We start from the raw sequence: 18,853 nt of genomic DNA on the forward strand, positions 1-18,853 counted from the left end.
AACATTTAGCTGTCTAAATAAATTCCTCGCCCCTTTTTATTGCAGCGTTCCTACACCAAACAACATACGTACCCCGCCCTAACTAGGCTGGAATAGGCGTATCTGCTAGCTTCCCACTTCTAACCAGAGGCCGAACACTCCCTATTATAGACTAGCGGCACCCTTTTCATAAGCTCCGAGTTGCTAATTTGGCAAGTACCCCCTCACACTATTTGTGACAAACCCTTACTCTCTGTTATAGACTAACGGCACCTTTTTCATTACTTCCAGTTCGCTAATTCGGCAAGTTGGTCCAATATCACTATAACCCAACCCACCTGAAATAACCAGGCACCACGGCTTGCAACCCTGTCAACAATTAACCAAACATAAAAATTCAACTACCTAGGTTTAACCCTCACCCTGATATTAACACTTAGTGAATTCTAAACATTTGGAAGCAAGCACAGGTAACAAGAAATATAGACATAAAACTACGACCAACCTGACAATAGGAGCCAAACCTTACAAGTGTTTGCTCGAGGGGAAAATTATTGTATTTTCCACGGGCTGATCTGAGCCCCTTTTCCCGTTGGTCAGCTAATCATAGTCCTAAAATATGATTGGTTAGACAACAGAATCATTCCGACAAAACCCGTAAAGTCCCAGAAAGACATGAGTAACTTTCCATAGGACATGCAAAAATAAATACGGTCTCATACCATACTTTAATCCATTTATTACAGTCACGTAACGTTCCTGACATTCCAATATAAGTACGGTAAGGTTAGTATTAGTGATTAATATAAATAGTAAGAAGAATAATCAGAACAAGAACTAAATAAAAATAATAACCAAGGAAATATGAAAGAATAGATCACCAGAAAACCAGGAACGCTACATACCCCTCCTCTACATCCTAAGCTATGTCCTCGTAGCTCAAATTTTACTCCATCAAAAATTATTACCAGCGGAAAGTTATTCATATTTCCCAACCAATGCTAGCTTCCAATAATTAGACCTATACCCTTCAATCATATATATATGTAAAATAACCTCCCATGAACTAAACTCCATATCAACTATATAACCATACATATAACCATTTGACAATACACATATTAATAACCAAACACAAAAAAATAACAATACATTGACTTGTGGTTTGTCTCAAATAATAATTTAAAAAAAATAAATTATAAAACATGAGAAACCGTTTCGTACACTATACAATTAATAAGGACCTACCTAAACAAATACAATTACTTGTCTCAGTTTATGGTCCAAAAAAAAATAACCTCCTTCCAAAATTCCAATATCATAGGATTCACAATAGCTATAGCTCAAGTTTCCATTTCCATATCTATTAGTACCCCTATACCCCCTTGATTCTATATCAGAGCTCAGGATCTTTAAATTTTCGAATTAATACCACATACTCAAAAATCGATTCCACAACAGAAATCTCACTCTATAGTTGAAACACAAACAGTCTTATCACATGCTGCATCCAACAATAGAGTAGCATTCAATTTAACAACATTTCACTGCCGAAATTTGTAAATTAATAAACAAATCAAAAATCTCAATCCACTGTTAAAATACCAACAGTCTATCACATGCGGCATCCAACAGCAGAGTAGCATTCAATCTTCAAAACTTGACAATTTATAACATCCTGAACTCTTTTATAATGACCCATTTCAATTCATGGTAGTACTGTCTCAACTCCCTTTTCCCCAAATGAAAAGGAGAAATCAGCAATAGCCAATTACTAATTATATTCCTACCACTTGAAACATATCATAATATACAATTATAAAATATTCACAATTGCATATATAATAACATATATATAACCTATACTGATAACATACATTTTTCAAAAAGTGTCCAGCTATGTGTTGTTATGACAACCAGGATCTGGTGTATTCTGACATAAACTGACAACCTCACTGAAACTGTTGTTTCTACAGTGCAACCTAATATAATGTATACCTCATAAGGCATATATATTGCATACAGTTTTGTACAAATGCAATATGTCATATTGAACAACAAAATGTTTTAAAATAAAACTCTGAAGATATTTACTGTCAGTTGTGTGTGTGTGTGTACTTAGGTATGTATGTAGAGACAACAAAGAGAGTCAGAGTACCTCTACCCCTTTAAAGAATTCCATTAAAACACATGCACTTGACTGACCCCTAAATTATGAAGACCTCAAACAGGCACATCAAAGAAATATCAGTATTAAAAAAATACACTGTCTGAGGAAAGAAACACCAACATGACTGTACCTGTGTGAAGTAATGACTTAATGTCCTGAACATTACTGTTGGGAGGAAATCCTGTATGTTGGCTGTGGGTGTCTTCAAGTTACCAGATGTGGGATTTTCAAATCCATCGGCCATGCTGATTTTCATAATGAACCATCAAAAACATTGGCAGCCACCAATATTCCTGACTATGTTTTATTAATACCCTACTGTAGTTGGAGGTTTTAATATTTGTGATATCTCGAATTATCATACAGCTTTCACACATTTATTTTTGATTAATTACAACAACAAAAAACCTATTTTTAAATGACATATATAGGTCCTGCATTTAAAGTGAATATGACGTAATATTTTTTATTAATTACTGAAAAAACCTTTTTAAATGACGTAATTACCCGAACATTTATTTTCTTGCATTATTTTCTAATCCAGATGAATACAATATGTATATTGGATGTATTCCTACAATCTGTAATCCAGCATTTTATTTAGTAGTAACCTTGGGTAATACAGCTTTAACAATAAAATAAATTATCAATTTACTCCAAGGCAGATAATTAAACCTGAAAAAATTGGTTCGGAATCTAGTATAAATTTACAATGCTCTTCATGAGAGCAAACTAAGTGATTATTGAAAAGCAAATTTGATCTGGAGACCTAAATGTATGTTTAAAGCTGCCATCTCTGGTTTCAGTCTTATAAAATCAAGTTCTAAGTTCAAATACAAGCATAACTGCACTTTTAATTTACTCGCGAGTTGTCGCCATTAACGCATATCGTCAAATGCTTACTACGCACTTCGAACAATTCTCGCCATTTTGTAATGCACCAGTAGCTAAACCGTGCTATTTTTAGCCATATTTGACGTCGATAGGAGCCCGTCAAAAGTGTCCCACTTTCAAAATACTGGGTTTATTTTTAACTTGGAAAAGCCAGTGTAGCGAATCCAATGTGGAGTGCAGCATCTTATATGCACCAAATGTGATTGGATTAATTGTTCTAAATGCTTAAATAATAAAAATATTCCAGGGACTGCCGCTTTAACAAGCTTGTTGTTATATATAAATAAGAACAGAAGGCACAAATGTGTCTAAAATATAACTTAGCACCCTGTAAATATGTCAGAATGACAATAAAAATCAAGTTCTTTACAAATTTGAGTTTTCAGAATTTCATACATGAGAAATTAACTATACTAGTGGAAAAAAGTTCCTGTGCATGGTAAAAAGTTGAATAAAATCATAATCGCAAGTTGTAAAATAATAACATTTTCAGGAGACATGTGCCCAACCATTATGTTGAAAACTTTATCCTCGATATTGCAATCGCACGTGTTGTTCATGTGCCGCACGTGCACAACTCGTAACCTGATTTGCTGATCACGTGGTACAGGTGCACATGTCCTTGATCATTTTGCAACGGAAAACGGTAGAGGACAAAACCACTGGTTAGAAAAACAACTTTGATTAATTCTAAACGGCGTTGACGTCATGCCACGCCTATCTGAATTTGAACGTCACCGCGCGGTCGGTATGCTCGAAACTGGAATGGCGCATAACGAGGTCGCAAGACGTTTTGGCGTGCATCGAAACACGATACAGAATTTGTGGCGACGTTACCAACAGCAGGGCAACACCAGAGACAGACCACATTCAGGTCGCCCGCGTGTGACGTCACAAGCACAGGACAACCATATTCGGGTAACACATCTTCTGAATCGATTTCGGGCGGCAACTTTGACAGCCAGAACCATCCCTGGGTTGAGAGTAATCGGTGCCAGGACAGTTCGCAAACGTTTATTGGAGCACAACATCAGACCGCGACGCCCAGCAATACGTCCTATTCTGCTATGACGTCACCGAAATGAGCGTCTAGCATGGAGTAGACAGCACTTACGATTCACCCGTCGCGACTGGTCAGGTGTGCTATTCACCGACGAGTCCAGAGTCCATTTGAACGGTCGTGACGGTCGAAATCGAGTCTACAGACGTGTTAACGAACGCTACGCTAACGCTTGCGTTGTGCAGCGTGCAGGTTTCGGTGGTGGGAGAGTCATGGTGTGTGGAGGCATCACATCACACGGGGGGGAAGCAGCTGGTGATTGTGGTTGGAAATCTGACTGCCGTACGCTACAGGGATGAGATCATAAGACCGCATGTGCTCCCGTTCCTTCAAGGTCAACGTGGCGCCGTCATGTTGCAGCAAGACAACGCTCGCCCTCACGTCGCACGTATAGTGACCGACTTCCTGGGACAGCAGAATGTCAACACACTGCCTTGGCCCGCTGTTTCGCCTGACCAGTCGCCCATTGAGCACCTATGGGACGAAATGGAGAGACGCCTACGTCTCCTGCCAAACGAGCCGTTGACCTTGAACCAACTGGGTCGTGACCTTGTTCAGGTCTGGAACAACATCCCACAAGGGTTTCTAAACTATCTGGTGTCATCAATGAGACGTCGTTGTCAGGCCTGTCGTACGCACACGGTGGCCATACACGGTATTGACATTGTGTACTTACTTTCGACCCCAGCCCTCTTCATGACCCCAGAGATTGGTAACGACAATGCCAGACGGTTTTTTCTCTCGATTTGGTATTGATCGTAAATAGCAAATAAATAATGTGTCAAATAATTGTGTTGATTTACTTACAAATAAGAAAATCACACCACTTTTAGTAATGCACAGGAACTTATTTCCACTAGTATATGTTAATGGAAACTAAAGACATTAACCCATTATTGGCACATGTTATTTTTAATATAAAAATAATAGCAGTATTTCTGCCAGAAAATTGTTTTTGGGTTTTTGGGAATTGAATGCAAGCACGGTCAACAGTGGGTATGGGGGGCCTCCCCAAGAAAGAAAATGGGTTAAGTTTAGAGTTAAGGTTAAGAAAATCATACAATAATGATAAGAATAATTAATTTTGTCAAAAGGTTAACTTAAAAAAAATATCTGTTAAAATATTTGGGTATGGCGCCATACCCGTTTTACCCTCTGGCAGAAACCCTGAATAGCTATTAAAATCTTAGTTCAGGTTGCCTATATATAATACAGGGGTTTCCCCAGGGCCGTTAGGCGTAGCGGCCCGACACGCCTTGGTCCGTAAAGTAAGCGCTTTGCCGCTACGCCTTGATTTGAAGTGTTTTAGAAAAATAATTATGACAAGTACGAGCGTGGCAAACAACTTGTGTACCAGTATATCAAGCACACCTAATCACTATGACAGGTAAAACACTTCCTAAATACCTAACAATGGACCAGTCTTCTGCTCAGAATTGGTGTTTGGTAATTTTATCACATCTATTGGGACCGCTATAATCCGCCAGGAAGGCGCTTACACGTAACAGGATTCACGTGCAGAGCAATCCAGCTTCAAGGCCGATCAAAGAAGATGCCCATTGTCAGAATCAACTGTACCATTTAAATGAATAAACGATAGGTGAAGCACTTTTTAAAAGTACAGTTAATTGGCAATCACTCATTTCTATCCTAGCACCCCCTTCCCAAAACACACACACACACTGAAAACATCCAGGGCTCACGCTGTCAGTAGCCAAATTAGCCATAGGCTAGTTAAAAATTATTTTCACAAAAAATGGCTAATAAAATTTGCAACGGGTTCAAAGGTTTTCACAAAAATTACTTGCCACAGGGAAAGTGCCAATCAGATAATCACTTGCCCCATATATTTTTCCATACTTCTTATGGTTACCAATTGTGTTAATACAATGCTTAATAATGTAATAAGCTTGAAGGTAATTGGTTTAATTGCACAAATAAAGAATTTTGCCAATAGGTTACAACACTGTATATGTCTGTCCAGTAGTATCCACTGTTTTCTCTATTTGTTAATTTAAACTTTATTTTTTAAATAGTGTCCATTTATTGATTTATACTTTGTTATTTGTTTGGTAGTGTTCACTTTTTCATCTAAATATAATTATTGTGTCGATGTATGTCTTAGTTACCACTTGTTGTATGGCCATGGATGTGGTGAGATCCCTTTCCACTTGTGAGCCATTCTTTTATGGCTGGCATTGGTTCAAAATTGTTTAGGGATTTTGGCCCATGTGTCATTATTGTGAGTATATTATTTAACATTCTCTGCCCCAAAACATTTCTCTGGGATGTTTTTATCCTGTTCATAGCTGACCGGCCTCGGTGGTGTCGTGGCAGGCCATCGGTCTACAGGCTGGTAGGTACTGGGTTCGGATCCCAGTCGAGGCATGGGATTTTTAATCCAGATACCGACTCCAAACCCTGAGTGAGTGCTCCGCAAGACTCAATGGGTAGGTGTAAACCACTTGCACCGACCAGTGATCCATAACTGGTTCAACAAAGGCCATGGTTTGTGCTATTCTGCCTGTGGGAAATGCAAATAAAAGATCCCTTGCTGCTAATCGGAAGAGTAGCCCATGTAGTGGCGACAGCGAGTTTCCTCTCAAAATCTGTGTGGTCCTTAACCATATGTCTGACGCCATATAACCGTAAATAAAATGTGTTGAGTGCGTCATTAAATAAAACATTTCTTTCTTTCTTTGTTCATAGCTGAGAAAGGTCTCTTGCAAACAGCCGTGGCTGGGCTCAAAGTAAACATGAGCTATGTTACTCTGCAAATGTTTTAAATAGTGCAGGCTTGATAAACAACAGCAGGGGAGAGGGTGAACATCGATTGCAGCCTTGTATTTTTAATTTATTGAGCATAATGTATTATTTAAAAACTATTAATAAAGCAGAAAAATACGCATATATTCATGTATGCTTAGAGGGCATCGTACCATCACGATTATGGGGTAGGGCTAACGAAATCTTAACTTGTCACGATTATGACGTAGGGCTAATGAAATGTAATTTCACTTTACCCGTTCATTTTACACAAATGTATATTTGAATTTGCAAAGTACTGAAAAACATTAAGTATGTTCTGCTTGAAGGTTTATTGTATCTAAACAAACATATCTTGCAACTTTTATAAGAATACAGTTCATAATATTTATGCTTTGTTCGAGTGAACTTGGAAATTATAAACTTGCTTTACGCCCCTGTTCATTTGCAAAGAGCAGATTCCGGCACCGCGTTAACGTCTAATTTAATTTGAATATGACAATTTTAAACTGTATCCCACCTCCTATACCATGTTTGCAAGGATTAAACATTTTGATTGCGCACACAAGACATGTATACTTTATTTTTATATAAGCTGTAAAGCGTATTGGACGCTATTTCAAAGTTTGAAGATTGTCAAACCGATTACTTGTACGAATTCAGTCGAATGTTCAGTGACAGAAATTACCGATCTTAGTCGATAGTAAAAGGGGAATAACTCTAAAGTTGTTATCAAACTTTTCAACACATTGTTTTCCGTGTTAGTATGTTAACGCATTAGCAAGAGTTCCGATCGTTCCAGCATTTAGGGTGAGGGTTAGTTTTCCTATGAGCTGTGTAAATGTTCGGACGATCGGAACTCTTTCCAAAGGTTTTACCGAGATTTGTAACAAAATTAAAAAAAGTGTTTAGGTGTTGCATTAATTAGTCACTTGTCATCGGGCATATGCATTTAACATAATTACTTGCCCGGCATGAAAATTCCACTTGGCACGGGCGTCGGGCGATGTGATTTTTGATCCCCTGTTGCAAGTGGCTAAAATTTTGGCTAAGCCATATTTTCTATCTTCTGATGTGAACAAATGGTTGCATAATATATCCGACACCTCAAACATAATAATAATACCAAATACAGCGTTGGCCTTATGATGTTTGCTTATTTTAATAATCACGGTTATTAATTTTAATGGAATGCATTCAAAATGTATGACAGCAATGTGACGGTGATTCATTGTCTGGAAGATCTGTAACTTGTTATTTTAACTTTGTAAAGTCTTTGAACCAAAGTAATAAAAACAAACCGACAGTGCGTGTCAATTTGAATAAACATGCCAGTTCAGGGCTGAAAGACATGTATAGGCTACCCCAAGGGCTGAGTTCAGCCAGACCGAGCGAAAACACAACGTTCGCTACACTGGTTTGTGTGCTTCATGTTAAACCAAATGGACATGACGGACACCAATCAAATAGTTTGCGAACGTTAGGAAGAACGTTCGTTGGCTGAACTGAGGACAGCTCTGGGCGCGAATATAAGTCATGCATCAGAGTCAGCTGACACCCACGTGTCAAGAGACATCGTTGCGGACTCTAAACAATACAATTACACAGAAGTAATGAATGTAAATTTGTAGAAAAACAATAGTTGTATGCATTAATGAATACTACAGTTTCGTTTATTTCCTTTGTCTTTGTTAATTTTGTACCTCTGGTCGAGAGTACGCATGCAGATCGCGATCGCGGGAAATGAACATGTAGTATTTATACAAATTGCAGTTAAACGTACACTGAATTAGTTTACAGTAATTATATTTGTTAGATAATGTTAGATCTATATTTGTAAGACTGTGAGGTGACATTTAATAGTTAGCTGGATTTTAAAAAGACCGTAAATTTTAATTTTATTAACTTGCCCCAAAATACATTGGTAGTGTTAGGATTGGGGACTCCTAAATTCACCACCTTACAAAATAAGTTATCAAAAGCTACATTTATACATTTGACTAATAAATACATGTTGAAAACACAATATTTTGCACAACAATTTGAAAACAATAGTTGTTAGTATAAAAACACACATTCATATACAATTATGTCATTAGATATTAAGCTTAATTTTTGTAAATATATTGTGAAATGTATATTGGGAGCAGGTAATACAGTAGGATTTATAATATACCTTTGGAATTCCAGAAAAACAAAAACAATAACAAAGAGAAGAAGAGGAAAAAAGACAAAAATATTTTCAACAGAATAAATAAATAAAATATAGATAGAATAAAATAAATAGTATATACATATATACTTGCATAAGAATTAAACGAGAGAGAGAGAGAGAGAGAGAGAGAGAGAGAGAGAGAGAGAGAGAGAGAGAGAGAGAGAGAGAGAGTGTGTGTGTGTGTAAGTGAAAGATATTTGTAAATAATGAAAGCATTTTCTCTGTATTAATGCAAGTTGATTCTTGTTTGATGTATTAAAAAATATGAACCTACATGTAGTCTCGTCTTTTTAACCCAAAACACCAACTATTTAATTAAATGTTTGTAGATCGACCACCGTTGATCAAATTTGGTCCAGTCACAATTGCAAAATGCAAGAAACGTTTCAGTGTTGTAATTTAATTTTTAATTTTTTTAAACAATTGAACATTTGGTACTACCCCAATATACTTCATCCTGTATATATACTGCTTTGCAAGTAATATAATTAAATTTAATATATCATCTGCCCTATGATTATCATGTATTTGAAATATTATATTTGTAACAGTAAAATGGAGATGTGTAATATGAGTACATTCTTTTTTTAGCAATCCCTGTAGGTTTTGCCAAAATGTTTGTATTAATGGACAGAACCAAAATAAATGAATAAGAGTTTGTGGAACAGATTTACAGAATGAACATTTGTCGTCTTGTTGAATTTTTATTTTACAGAGAACTGTGTTTGTAGATAGTATTCGATGTTCTAATCTATATTGTAACCACTTCAAATTCGTGCCCTTAGTTATTTTACAACAAGCATTTAACATGACACTGAAATCAACAGCAACAACATGGCACAAATTATGAAATTGTTGGGGGTGGGGAATTGATGGGTTTACCATACTTAAAAAAAAAAAAGTTAAAAAAAAAGCATGAAGGCATTGAAGGCAAACACTTAACTGTTTTTTCAACCCACTTGATTTGTGTTATACTGATGCTAAAAAATGAAAGCGCCTTAAAAAAAATCCTGGGGAAAGGCCTGTAATATCATATTTAAGAGCAGTTGTATATGGCAAATCAAATACCATGTAAAAAGAAATTATTGAAATCTTTACAGTATGAATTATAGGCCAAAACCAACTTTTCCTCAGTCTTAACTTTGATTCAATCTCCCTTCAGAGCCATGCACAGTGATCATTGTCAAGGTCAAGGCCATTGTGAACTTGCATGGTCGAGTGACAGCTAGTTAATCAACCAGTATAGTTTAATTAAATAAAATGACAAAATCATAATATTTTTTATTATGCACTGAATATGTGCTATAGGGTGTATACTACCAAATCAAATTCCATAGATGACAATAGTAACATGTGGCTAAAACTCTTCCCTGCAGCGTATCGATCAACATAAATGCCATGGATATAAATATTACCACCTCTCACCCTTAAAGTGAATCAGAAAAAATTGGGGGTCAAGCCGCTCATTTTTGAGATAACGGGTACCGTCTATGACTACCCTAGTTCTGCTCAAAATTGGAGTACTTTTTTTTTACAGGTACCCCATACATGGTTCAAGCACAAGGCTACTTGACACAGTTGTACTAGATGAAATAAAATTGCATGCATTTTTTGCCCAGATGAAACTATTTTTTTTTTTACAACCAACACACTCATATTTATCACCAATCACAGGACTTGTGGTGTTCACTTCTCTGTCAGAAGTTCGCTGCACCTCGAACTTTGAACCAGCCAGAAGTTATTTGGTTTAGTACTACCTTTAGTGTTTTGTGTTTCCTGTTTATAGTTCACAGTTTGAAATGATAACATATTTTATATCTCTTTTTTTGTGTGTATTTGCTGTTTTACAGTTCACAAGTAAAATGTCTTGGAATATATTGCATATTATTTAGTTGTTTATTATCTTTTCTGTTTTTGTGTTTACTTTCACAGTGCCTGCTGTTAAACAAGAGGATATGGAGGCAGAGTGCTTTCAGTTAAATCGTGTGACTATTGTCTCAAAGATTGCTGATGAGAACAGTTTGAATTTGATTATTGATCATTTATTGACCCAACAGATTGTAACAAATACCATGATGCAATCAGTGAATGTAAGAAACCTGTATATTTTTATGGTTCACTGACTTTTTACTTTCTTGATCTGAATTTAGTTAAACAAAACTTTACTTTCATTTTTGTTAAATTCAGAGCAGATGTACACAAATTTGTCTGTTTCTTTTTAATTAGTAAGAGCTCTTCATTTTTAAAAAGTAATAATTCAGTAAATCAAACTGTGATAGCACCTTCAATAATAATGACATGCAGGGTTTATTCTTGACCCCATTTTTAAAAATAGTAATTTGGCAAATTTAGTCAGATTTATGACTAAGTTCGCCCTCTGGTCCACATGAAAATACATGTACTATGATGTAGTGAAGTCATATGGTAATATATTGAAAATGCTTTACAAGTTTTTAAGACTTCTATGTGTTTTGTTATTCTTGCCATTTGATAGGTCAAAGGAACCCTATCGGATAAGATACGGGCACTTCTTGACATCCTGGAGAGGCGACAAAAGGGAACGTTATCTGTGTTCTGTCAGGCCTTGGTTCGGACGGGCCACCAGGAGCTCTGTCAGGAATTGGAGAAAACCACAAAGTCTCTAGACCCTTCCTACACTTTCCTGCAGATTGACAGCAAGTCTGAGTCTACCTCCGGGCCCAACACGGGCCATGTGACTACAGAACAACAAACAGGTGAGAGGTTGTAAAGGATTTCATCTGAATATGACGGATCCCACCCCTTTAATGGGAGGGATTTCTGAAGTGTACCCGCATCCAGCTACCCCTTTCGGTTGTAGACTTGCGAACTGAAAATCCCGCCTAGCGGAAATAGGTGACCTTGGTATACCTCGACCATATACTAAATGTAAACAGATTAAATAACAACATGACAGGTTATATATTTATTTCTAGTAGGTAGCATAGGACATTCAACATATAAAATAATGATAAACTCTTCAATGATCAAATCCCAACATTTAGCTGTCTAAATAAATTCCTCGCCCCTTTTTATTGCAGCGTTCCTACACCAAACAACATACGTACCCCGCCCTAACTAGGCTGGAATAGGCGTATCTGCTAGCTACTTCGAACCAGAGGCCGAACACTCCCTATTATAGACTAGCGGCACCCTTTTCATAAGCTCCGAGTTGCTAATTTGGCAAGTGCCCCCTCACACTATTTGTGACAAACCCATGACCCTTACTCCCTGTTATAGACTAACGGCACCCTTTTCATTAGTTCCGGTTTGCTAATTCGGCAAATCGGTCCAATATCACTATAACCCAAGCAGACACCCCCCAACCCACCTGAAATAACCAGGCAACACGGCTTGGTGAGTGAACCTCCCTGCAACCCTGTCAACAATTAACCAAACATAAAAATTCAACTACCTAGGTTTAACCCTCACCCTGATATTAACACTTAGTGAATTCTAAACATTTGGAAGCAAGCACAGGTAACAAGAAATACAGACATAAAACTACGACCAACCTGACAATAGGAGCCAAACCTTACAAGTGTTTGCTCGAGGGGAAAATTATTGTATTTTCCACGGGCTGATCTGAGGCCTTTTCCCATTGGTCAGCTAATCATATTCCTAACACATGATTGGTTAGACAACAGAATCATTCCGACAAAACCCGTAAAGTCCCGGAAAGACACGAGTAACTTTCCATTGACATGCAAAAATAAATACAGTCTCATACCATACTTTAATCCATTTATTACAGTCACGTAACGTTCCTGACATTCCAATATAAGTAAGGTTAGTATTAGTGATTAATATAAATAGTAAGAAGAATAATCAGAAGAAGAACTAAATAAAAATAATAACCAAGGAAATATGAAAGAATAGATCACCAGAAAACCAGGCACGCTACATACCCCTCCTCTACATCCTAAGCTATGTCCTCATAGCTCAAATTTTACTCCATCAAAAATTATTACCAGCGGAAAGTTATTCATATTTCCCAACCAATGCTAGCTTCCAATAATTAGACCTATACCCTTCAATCATATATATAATGAACAAAAAAAGAATTCATTGTGTAATGAAATTATATAGGTAGTATTAGCCTTGAGCTGTATTATCAGGATTCATGAATTTTATCGATTATTTTTGCACTGTTAATCGTCGACAACGTGAAATTCAATTTCCACGTGCATGCATGGTTCAACATGTCCCGTGTAGTATTCGGTCAATTTGTTTTACTTGTCTTACTAACATTGTTGTCAAGTGAACGAAAACGCTTAAAAATTTGTAAAAAAAATTAACGGTTTTTACATTGTAGCATTTTTAGTATGCCAAGAATACCCAATAATTTACGCGAACAGGCGATTGGCATGCTTGATGCTGGCATGTCGACAGAAGACGTTGCAAGGCCACACTCACATGACTAGATGTATTGAGATAAATAGTTGTAACGGAAGTGGTGTAGTCTACACTCACATGACTAGATGTATTGAGATAAACAGTTGTAATGGAAGTGGTGTAGGCCACACTCACACGACTAGATGTATTGAGATAAATAGTTGTAATGGAAGTGGTGTAGGCCACACTCACATACATGTATTGAGATAAATAGTTGTAATGGAAGTGGTGTAGGCCACTCACATATACTGAACAAAAAAAGAAACTTCCGATTTGTAAATATAGTATTTGTTGTGTTAAAAAATTCATTGTGTAATGAAATTATATAGGTAGTATAGCCTTGAGCTGTATTATCAGGATTCATTAATTTTATCGATTATTTTTGCACTGTTAATCTTTGACAACGTGAAATTCAATTTGCACGTGCATGCATGGTTCGACATGTCCCGTGTAGTTTTACTTGTCTTACTGACATTGTTGTCAAGTGAACGAAAACGCTTCAAAATTTTAAAAAACAACAACGTTTTTTACATTGTGTAGCATTTTTAGTATACCAAGAATACCCAATAATTTAAGATTTCGAACGACAGGAAGCACCAACGACTTGCCACGTCGTGGACGTCCGCGTGTTACAACGCATGGTCAAGACCGCTATATCATGAACACGCATTTGCGCAATCGATTCCAAACTGCCACCGCTAAAAGTCCTGATCTCAACCCCATCGAGCACGTCTGGGATAGTCTGGACAGACGATTGAGGCGTCGTCCCAACCCACCCGCTAACGTCAACGAACTTCGTCAAGCGCTCATTCAGGAATGGAACAATATTCCACAGGCAGAAATCAACACTTTAGTTAATTCTATGCGCCTGCGATGCACTGCAGTGGTCAATTCAAGAGGTAGTCATACCCGTTATTAAGTGGGTGTTTGTTTTTTTAACCCCTCCCACACTTGGTCAAAATTTCTCCCAGTTTCTGTTAACCTATGGCCATGATTTTTGCACCAAACGATGTATCATGGAACACTCTTTAAACGCATATATAACAGTTATTCCCCCGGTTTGTTTTCATCAAGTTGTGTTCAAACAAAGTTAGCGGAAGTTTCTTATTTTGTTCAGTATATATGTAAAATAACCTCCCATGAACTAAACTCCATATCAACTATATAACCATACATATATATAATACAACTATATAATACACATATTAATAACCAAACACAAAAAAATAACAATACATTGACTTGTGGTTTGTCTCAAATAATAATAAAAAAACCCATTATAAAACATGAGAAACCGTTTCGTACACTATACAATTAATAAGGACCTACCTTAATAAATACAATTACTTGTCTCAGTTTATGGTCCATAAAAAAATTACGTCCTTCCAAAATTCCAATATTATAGGATTCACAATAGTTATAGCTCAAGTTTCCATTTCCATATATATATTAGTACCCCTATACTCCCTTGATTCTATATCAGAGCTCAAGATCTTTAAATTTTCGAATTAATACCACATACTCAAAAATCGATTCCACACCAGAAATCCCACTCTATAGTTAAAACACAAACAGTCTATCACATGCTGCATCCAACAATAGAGTAGCATTCAATTTAACAACATTTCACTGGCCGAAATATGTAAATTAATAAACAAATCAAACATCTCAATCCACTGTTAAAATACCAACAGTCTATCACATGCGGCATCCAACAGCAGAGTAGCATTCAATCTTCAAAACTTGACAATTTATAACATCCTGAACTCTTTTATAATGACCCATTTCAATTCATGGTAGTACTGTCTCAACATCCTTTTCCCCAAATGAAAAGGAGAAATCAGCAATAGTCAATTACTAATTATATTCCTACCACTTGAAACATATCATAATATACAATTATAAACTATTCACAATTATATATATAATATGCAGTCCACACTTTTTCATTTTATACAGTTCCACAAAACAGTCCTTATAGATTACACCACAGATACTTCATGAAGACCGGTATTGTTAATTCATGAATCACAGCCACAGTCCTTATAAATTACACCAGTAATACTTCATGAATACCGGTATTATTAATCCGTGAATCACAACAACAGTCCTTATAAAAACTCATGGCTTGTTTTGTCATGGATTTATTTGACGAAACACAAGTTATTACAGTTCGTGTTGTCGTATCCGGAATAGGCACCATAGGCAGATAACCGGCTCACAGGATATGACAGACTTCCGGAAACTCCATTATAACGTCACAGTTCATGGTTTAGAGTACCGGAACCAGTATCTACGGCCATCATCCATCATCAAGTGAAATAGGTCTCTGTTTCTATGAAACCATCACCGGAACAACTATTTATCTCAATACATCTAGTCATGTGAGTGTGGCCTACACCACTTCCATTACAACTATTTATCTCAATACATCTAGTCATGTGAGTGTGGCCTACACCACTTCCATTACAACTATTTATCTCAATACATCTAGTCATGTGAGTGTGGCCTACACCACTTACATTATAACTATTTTTCTCAATACAGGTATGTGAGTGAGACCTACACCACTTCCATTACAACTATTTATCTCAGTACATCTAGTCATGTGAGTGTGGCCTACACCACTTCCATTATAACTATTTATCTCAATACATCTAGTCATGTGAGTGTGGCCTACACCACTTCCATTACAACTATTTATCTCAGTACATCTAGTCATGTGAGTGTGGCCTACACCACTTCCATTACAACTATTTATCTCAGTACATCTAGTCATGTGAGTGTGGCCTACACCACTTCCATTACAACTATTTTCTCTATTTATCTCAGTACATCTAGTCATGTGAGTGTGGCCTACACCACTTCCATTACAACTATTTATCTCAATACATCTAGTCATGTGAGTGTGGCCTACACCACTTCCATTACAACTATTTATCTCAATACATCTAGTCATGTGAGTGTGGCCTACACCACTTCCATTATAACTAACTATTTGAGTGTCTCAATACATCTAGTATGTGAGTGTGGCCTACACCACTTCCATTACCTATTTATCTCAGTACATCACTTCCACTTCCATTACAACTATTTATCTCAATACATCTAGTCATGTGAGTGTGGCCTACACCACTTCCATTACAACTATTTATCTCAATACATCTAGTCATGTGAGTGTGGCCTACACCACTTCCATTATAACTATTTTTCTCAATACAGGTATGTGAGTGAGGCCTACACCACTTCCATTACAACTATTTATCTCAGTACATCTAGTCATGTGAGTGTGGCCTACACCACTTCCATTACAACTATTTATCTCAGTACATCTAGTCATGTGAGTGTGGCCTACACCACTTCCATTACAACTATTTATCTCAATACATCTAGTCATGTGAGTGTGGCCTACACCACTTCCATTACAACTACACCACTTCCATTACAACTATTTATCTCAATACATCTAGTCATGTGAGTGTGGCCTACACCACTTCCATTACAACTATTTATCTCAGTACATCTAGTCATGTGAGTACTGTTTATCTCAATACATCTAGTCATGTGAGTGTGGCCTACACCACTTCCATTACAACTATTTATCTCAATACATCTAGTCATGTGAGTGTGGCCTACACCACTTCCATTACAACTATTTATCTCAGTACATCTAGTCATGTGAGTGTGGCCTACACCACTTCCATTACATCTATTTATCTCAATACATCTAGTCATGTGAGTGTGGCCTACACCACTTCCATTACATCTATTTATCTCAATACATCTAGTCATGTGAGTGTGGCCTACACCACTTCAATTACAACTATTTATCTCAGTACATCTAGTCATGTGAGTGTGGCCTACACCACTTCCATTACATCTATTTATCTCAATACATCTAGTCATGTGAGTGTGGCCTACACCACTTCCATTACAACTATTTATCTCGGTACATCTAGTCATGTGAGTGTGGCCTACACCACTTCCGTTACATCTATTTATCTCGGTACATCTAGTCATGTGAGTGTGGCCTACACCACTTCCATTACAACTATTTATCTCAATACAGGTATGTGAGTGTGGCCTACACCACTTCCATTACAACTATTTATCTCAGTACATCTAGTCATGTGAGTGTGGCCTACACCACTTCCATTATAACTATTTTTCTCAATACAGGTATGTGAGTGAGGCCTACACCACTTCCATTACAACTATTTATCTCAATACATCTAGTCATGTGAGTGTGGCCTACACCACTTCCATTACAACTATTTATCTCAATACATCTATTCATGTGAGTGTGGCGTACACCACTTCCATTACAACTATTTATCTCAATACATCTAGTCATGTGATTGTGGCCTACACCACTTCCATTACAACTATTTATCTCAGTACATCTAGTCATGTGAGTGTGGCCTACACCACTTCTATTACAACTATTTATCTCAGTACATCTAGTCATGTGAGTGTGGCCTACATCACTTCCATTATAACTATTTATCTCAATACATCTAGTCATGTGAGTGTGGCCTACACCACTTCCATTATAACTATTTATCTCAATACAGGTATGTGAGTGAGGCCTACACCACTTCCATTACATCTATTTATCTCAGTACATCTAGTCATGTGAGTGTGGCCTACATCACTTCCATTATAACTATTTATCTCAATACATCTAGTCATGTGAGTGTGGCCTACACCACTTGCATTACATCTATTTATCTCAGTACATCTAGTCATGTGAGTGTGGCCTACATCACTTCCATTATAACTATTTATCTCAATACATCTAGACATGTGAGTGTGGCTTACACCACTCGGTACATCTAGTCGTGTGAGTGTGGCCTACACCACTTGCATTACAACTATTTATCTCAGTACATCTAGTGATGTGAGTGTGGTCTTCACCACTTCCATTACAACTATTTATCTCAATACATCTAGTGATGTGAGTGTGGCCTACACCACTTGCATTACAACTATTTATCTCAATACATCTAGTCATGTGAGTGTGGCCTACATCACTTCCATTATAACTATTTATCTCAATACATCTAGTCATGTGAGTGTGGCCTACACCACTTCCATTATAACTATTTATCTCAATACAGGTATGTGAGTGAGGCCTACACCACTTCCATTACATCTATTTATCTCAGTACATCTAGTCATGTGAGTGTGGCCTACACCACTTCCATTATAACTATTTATCTCAATACAGGTATGTGAGTGAGGCCTACACCACTTCCATTACATCTATTTATCTCAGTACATCTAGTCATGTGAGTGTGGCCTACATCACTTCCATTATAACTATTTATCTCAGTACATCTAGTCATGTGAGTGT

At 37.0% G+C, this 18,853-nt stretch overlaps 1 protein-coding gene across 1 annotated transcript in view; it reads left to right on the plus strand.

Annotated features, from left to right (window-relative positions):
- The window catches only part of LOC121380065, a 33,639-nt gene extending 21,757 nt beyond the window's left edge, over positions 1-11,882 (plus strand). The window contains exons 7-8 of the mRNA XM_041508808.1: positions 11,017-11,174; positions 11,579-11,882. Coding sequence (XP_041364742.1) covers positions 11,017-11,174; positions 11,579-11,833 — 413 coding nt within the window. The 3' untranslated portion in view covers positions 11,834-11,882. The remainder of the gene's footprint in view (positions 1-11,016; positions 11,175-11,578) is intronic.
- The last annotated feature ends 6,971 nt before the right edge of the window (positions 11,883-18,853 follow it).

Source organism: Gigantopelta aegis, chromosome 8, assembly GCF_016097555.1.
Source record: "Gigantopelta aegis isolate Gae_Host chromosome 8, Gae_host_genome, whole genome shotgun sequence".
Classification (NCBI taxonomy): domain Eukaryota; kingdom Metazoa; phylum Mollusca; class Gastropoda; order Neomphalida; family Peltospiridae; genus Gigantopelta; species Gigantopelta aegis.